The 6,381-nt window shown below is 36.6% G+C and overlaps 1 protein-coding gene across 1 annotated transcript in view; it reads left to right on the top strand.

Annotated features, from left to right (window-relative positions):
* The window catches only part of Pdxdc1 (pyridoxal dependent decarboxylase domain containing 1), a 57,216-nt gene that overhangs the window by 7,425 nt on the left and 43,410 nt on the right, over window positions 1-6,381 (top strand). The window contains exon 2 of the mRNA XM_012517646.2: window positions 5,908-5,981. Coding sequence (XP_012373100.2) covers window positions 5,908-5,981 — 74 coding nt within the window. The remainder of the gene's footprint in view (window positions 1-5,907; window positions 5,982-6,381) is intronic.

The following is a 6,381-nucleotide window of genomic DNA, read 5'->3' on the forward strand; positions in this document are numbered from 1 at the left end:
TGTGTGTGGCCAGCTCAGCCCACCAGGGGGCGGGGCTGGCTGGCATGTGGTGCTGGGGGATTGAACCGTGGTCCCTGTGCTCTGCTAAGCTTGTTCTAAGTAGGTGCTTTAGACCACTGAGCCATCTCACCAGCCCCATGCAGTTTCCATTTTTGAAATGTTAGATAAATGTTTTCTTAGTTAATACAGTTTATTTATTTAAAAAATGATTGTTGGCATGGTGGCACACACCTGTAATCCCAGCTACTCAGAAAGCTGAGGCAGGAGAATCACAAATTCAAGGCCAGTATGGGCAACATAAGAAGATCCTGCCTTAAAATTAATATAAAAGAGCTGGAGATGTAGCTCAGTGGTAGCTAGCATTGTTTAGGTTTTCTTTTTCCTTTTTTTTTTTCTTTTTTTCTTTTTTCTTTCTGAACCGGGAATTAAACTCAGGCCCTTGTGCTTGCCAGGCAAGCGCTTATTCTACTGAGCCATCTCTTTGGCTCTTGTTAAGGTTTTCAGTTCAATCCCTAGTACTGCTAAGAACATCCCCCACCCCAGTTGTTCATTCCCTTATTGGTAGCTGTAAATTCCCATTAAAATTGTGTTGTTGCTGTTCCCCCCCCCCCCAAGAACTGTAGGTTACATCCTATATGTGGGATGGCAAGTCATTTTAACATGTGGAGACCAACACTTTTCAAACAGTGACACAAAACAAAATAGAAGATAGGATATATGCCAGATAACACCAGTGTTACCTCATACTGAGTTGATACAAATCTAGCCAAGCACAAGTACTAGTGATTTTTTTCATTTATCTCTGCAGCCAAACTCCAAAAAAATTCATACTGTATTTCGAGCATTTTTCTGAAAAATCAAGAATTGCTCCCTGACCTACTTTTAGTACATTAGCTTTCATTTGAATGACTTTTCCCTTCTAACATTTAAATTGTGAGAACTTGTAGTACTTTCAGTATGGCATGTAATATTTCTTCTTCTGTTAGTGAAGGGTGTCTTAATACCCCATACAGACTGAAAGTAGTAAAAATCATTTGCTATGAAAAATGCTTTTTTAAAATTCTTATACAGGGATGAAAGGTAGGGCTTGTTTTACAAAACAAGCTCTTTTAAAGTTTTGGTTCTGGCACATTAGCACACAGTTGAATGGCTCTCATTAGGAGCCTCAAGTTCTACCACATATCTATTTAGATAATATTGTAGCAAAAATACCGAATCTATTCCATTATACAACAAAATCAACCATAACTTAAATGTGATTTATAAATTTGCAACCAAAGAAAAATATAATTGTTTCTAAGTTCTTAACAATGGCATTCTGTCAGTTTGTGATTAGAAAATGCTTTGCTGAATTTTTTGGTGAATTATTCCATTTATCAGTGTAATTGCTACAAGTCTTTTTAAACCTAAGGGATTTAGGGTAAGCAGAGGTCCTAAAAATACAAATTAGAAGTCTGTGTTGGTTATAGCGCCCTTTCCTAGAAAAGCATCTTGAAATACTGTATTCATTACATATGAAATACATATATTGCAACTAAATTGGCTTGCTTAAAGTTGGTAGAAAAATCTTGGAAAAGAAATACACTAAATGCCAGTTGGCCTCAGAGGAGTAGTTGGAAGCTACTGACTTTTTTGTTTAAAAAGGGGGACCTTTTATTTCTGAATTTGTTTCTAGTAAGCCCAGCTTTTTATTAGGTTATTTACTCAAAATTTAAATACCGGAAAATGTTTTCCATTTTTATGGGTTGGAGAAGAAGTCTGCTGTAGCAATACTGCATGATCCTACAGAATGAGACTGATGCCATTGGCAATACCTGCACTGCAGGTGCACTGCTTTCAAGTTTTATGTTGGCTTTTTTTTTTTTTTTAACCTTATAACTCTTCAACCACCAATATCACATAAATTTTACCTGGGCTTCCCTGGTGGAATATTGGGCTATGAGCTGAAGTAAATGTTTTAGTTAAGGGTAGGGTAGTTGTACATCCTGGTTTACTCAGAACCATCCCAGTTTATACCTTTTGTCCCGGTTTAATTATTAATAGTATCACCTTTCACTCTTAAAAATGTGCAAGTTTAGGTAAGTTTATAGTCATCTAAGCAGGACTGATGCATGATGGACATTTTCCCTATGTGGAGAATCATTTTTTTTTTCCAAAGCGAAAACATTAAGCAAAGATAATCTTTAAAATCAGATCTTAGTTCTAAGTATGATTTTTGAATGCAGAACCTTTTATGAGTACAGTTTGCTTCATTTACTTATTTGATAAGAGTAAGAAGTGGTATTGCTTAGTACAGTGGCGGCAAACCTACGGCATGCTTGCTGCTGCAGCACAAAGGCCCTCTCTGGGCACATGAGTTAGGACACTCCTTCCATGGTTTGACAAATTATCAGCATAGTTACAGCAGCAAAAATCACATTAACTGTGCAAAAGAATGGCAAATACAAACTTTTACCTTTTGATAAAGAGCTGTTTGTATCATTGAAAGATGTTACTGTATTTTTAAGACAAAAGATATTACTTTATGAATTTTTCTTTCCCTAAACTAAGACCTCAGTATTTGGGTTTGACTGTAGTGCTGGTACTTTACAATAAATAAGTGGTGTTTGGGTTGCACTGTCGACACCTGGTCTCTGAAAGGTTTACTGTTACTCTCCTAGTACTGTAGTTATGAGTCCTGGTTCTGCAGTAATAAAGATTATTGTAAGTTTTGGCTTTAAATCGTAATAACTATATGGCTTTGTGTTGATTAGGATGTAATGTGTGTAAAGTGGTTAATTAGTATAATCCCTACATTATAGTAAGCAGTCCAGTGCAAATAGTTATTAATGTTTATAAATCTTACTGAACACCTTTTCTGTGGCAGACCTTGCTTACTTGGTGCTAAGGAATATAGAAATATGACATTCTTCCTAAGAACTTGGCACAGAATACTATTATATGGTAATACTGAGCACATAGTTCCCTTGTCTGGTGCTGTAACAGATACTGCGGATATGAAATATGAATAAGAAAATAGTGGCTGCTAGCAGTAGTAGCTTTATGTTATTTTTTATTTTTGTTTTTTGTATTTTAGGGAAGGATCTAGGGTGTTCATGGTCTCACTACTAGATTGGACTCGTAGTAATCTGTCTTTTTACAGCCTCCTAACAGCTGGGATTACAGGTGTGCGCCACCATGCCCAGTCTCAATTGCTGTCTCAGTGTGCCCTGGGAGTAGGCTGGCATGGCAGGCCCCTGTGCCTGCTTGCTGGTGCTTTAATCCACTGAGCTATTTGGCACACCCAGCTTTTAGTTTTAAGGAACCAATTAATATTTAACTATTCTTAGAGTACTCCTTGATTTAAAAACCTGATATTATCCTGCTGCTAGATAAGGCTTCATGTTTTGGATTATCCAGTTAATGCACCAACTACATTAGGGTCTTCAGCATTAAAATCATATTATATTCACATTTAAATTACTTGAGTGATAGGGAAGAGATGATAAATCTGCACTTTCTTCCTGACTTTCATAGCATTAGCATCTTATCATTAGATATATACAAATTAGTGTTTCTAAATTCATATGGTTATGCAGAGTGATTTCTAAATTAAGTCAGCGATTTTGTCTAGTCTCTCCCCTCCCTCCTTTTACTGGGGTTTGAACCCAGTGCCTTTGCAGTGACTTACATTTCTAGTGCCCACCCTGTTTTTCAGTTTTCAAATTGTGAGACTGGGTCTTGCTAAATTTTCCAGGTAAGAATAGGGCTTCTAGTTCTGCCTCTGCCTTCCAGAGTGCTGAGATTACAAGTGTATACCACCAGGCCTGGCTATCTTATCTTTTTTTTTTTTTTTTTTTTTAATTTTATGTATTTGGTACAGGGTGTCACTATGCAGCTTAGACTTGTAGTGATCCTGTTGTTTCAGCCTCTCTGGCAGTGGGATTACATGTGCACCACCATGCCTGGTTGGCCAGCTCATTGTGCCCAGAGTGGGACCAGCATGGCATCTGGTACTGGGGATCAAACCTGGGTCCTTTGCTGACTGCTGAGCTATCTCAGCAGCCCCTATCTTATCTATTTTTAACTGAAACAAAACAAAACAAACTTCTAATCTTATAGGTAAAATTAGTTGTGTTGCACTTATAGACCAAGTATATGATTCCCCAAGGCTGAGAGTAGAGCTGACTTTGAACCCTTCTTAGTCCTGTAAGACAAATGAAAATTAGTACAAGTCTAATATGTGTCTGGAAGAAGCACAGGGTGTTGTTGGGGAGAGTGTCTGTGCTAGAAAGAGCAGTCATAAAACAATTCACAGTGTAAGATATAAGGAATCATGCAGATGAATGGCAGTTACATGTCAAAGTGGCCCCAGTTGTATGGAGACTGTCCCACTATTGCCATAAATTCAACTCTTTATTTTTATTCAGGGTGGCTATCAGGCAAAAGGTCTGGTTATTTGGTTTATTGTCATTGAGTAGATAACTATAGATAGATAAAAGGCACAAGGATGCTCAGTTCTGATAGGCTAAGTATCAGAAGTGTGAAGCATGGATGATCAAACAGAATTGTTTCCATTGGGCAAGATAGTAGCAGTCGTGGAGTAGAGTCTCAAGAATTGAGGATAATAAGGAACATGACCAGCAGATTTAAGATAAATTCTCTTGTCCATTATCTATTCGTCTTCCTAACTCAGAATTAGAGCAATGAGACCCCTTAGATTGCATTATAAACTATCTCCTGATTACATTTAAGTGGTGAATTTTATTGAAAATACCAGTTAGAAAATGATTTTTGTTTTGTTTAAAAATCAGAGTGGCTATGGCTATGTGATTACTTGTGATAGTCAGTATGAAGGCGTGGCTAGTGTTTCAGCTCCATGCTGTCATTTATTAGCCCTGTGACCACTAGCAAATCATTCCTTTGTCTTAATTTCCTTACCTCATTATTCTTTCCCTTTTTAATGAAACTTTTTACAGATCAAGTTTTGTTCAAATCTGTACACATAAACAAAGCTTAAGGGGAGTTAAAAAGCTAAAAACCTAGACCCTAAGTTTTACTCCTCTCCCCTCCAGTTATTTGTGGGAGTTGAAGCTCAGAAGAATCTTCCTGTTGCAGGTCACCTAAGATCTAACACTTTCAGTCTGGGGATTTATATAGCTTAGCCTAGAGTGGTTGCCTAATGTGCCCCAGAACTGGTTTCATCCTCAGTAACCTGCCTCTCCCCCAAGTTTAACTTTTTTCTGATTGGAAAGAGATGTATCACACTTTAAAATGGTATCCTGTAGGGAGTAGAACTGAGGAGTTTTACTTTTTATGTTATACTTAAAAAAAATTATTGAGAAACAAATAGCAATGAGGCAGTTTCAAAACCAATTATTAGCACATTTTCAATAATTCATACATTGCATATTGTTGTCTTAAGTGGTTATTCATTGTACAAGATGTAGACATGATATCCTGTCTACAAACACTATTAGAACAAATCTCTATTCATTCAATTAAGACAATGCAGCTGTATATCTTATCCTAACTATTTTGAGTATACAGATACAAAATAGTCTTTCATTTGTATTCCCCTTTTTTGCTTAGTTTTGTCAGAGAAGGGCATTCCATTATCATTTAAATATTGTAGGTGCATGAATTCAGCAAAATATTTCAATATAGTCCAGCAATCCATAATAGTAGTGGGTTTTCTGTAAGACTAGCAATGTCTGAAGTTGTTGACTTGAGCCTGTTACAACTCAGCATATTAATATGGCTTTACTTTTTATACTTCGTTTTTATACTATGTTATACTTTTATACTTTTGGAAATTTTACATGTATTTTATAATAAATCCAAAAGACTTGGATTTGCTCTTCTGGGTGAATTATATTGCAGAAGTAATACAGAAGTGTTAAAATTCAGCCTTTATTGGTTTCCCAGATAGCAGACCCTACATTAGCTGAAATGGGAAGAAACTTGAAGGAGGCAATGAAGATGCTGGAGGATGGTCAGAGGTAAGCAGGTAGATGCCACCTTCTGCCTTTCAGTATGTTAAACCTGTTCTGTAACTGGTGCCTCTGGTTTCTTTCTGTTAAGGATGCCTTTTAATTCCCAAATGCCATGCATAGCTTCTGCTAACTTTAAAATTGGTATTTGTCTGATGTAGAAGGTACTTTGTAATTAAAAGATTTTGAAATTGAGGGGAAGGACTTAAAATTATCCTGTCTCTTAAGTTTTATTTATATAATATTGATTTGAATTTATACATTCTTCTTTTAAATTTTTTTGAAAGAGAATAAAACATAATTTAAAAAATCTTAGAAATGACACAGTTTTGGGGCTGGTGAGATGGCTCAGTGGTCTAAAGCACCTACTTAGAACAAGCTTAGCAAAGCACAGGGACTGCAGTTCAAT

This window comes from Octodon degus, unplaced genomic scaffold (assembly GCF_000260255.1).
Source record: "Octodon degus isolate 3935 unplaced genomic scaffold, OctDeg1.0 scaffold00200, whole genome shotgun sequence".
Classification (NCBI taxonomy): Eukaryota; Metazoa; Chordata; class Mammalia; order Rodentia; family Octodontidae; genus Octodon; species Octodon degus.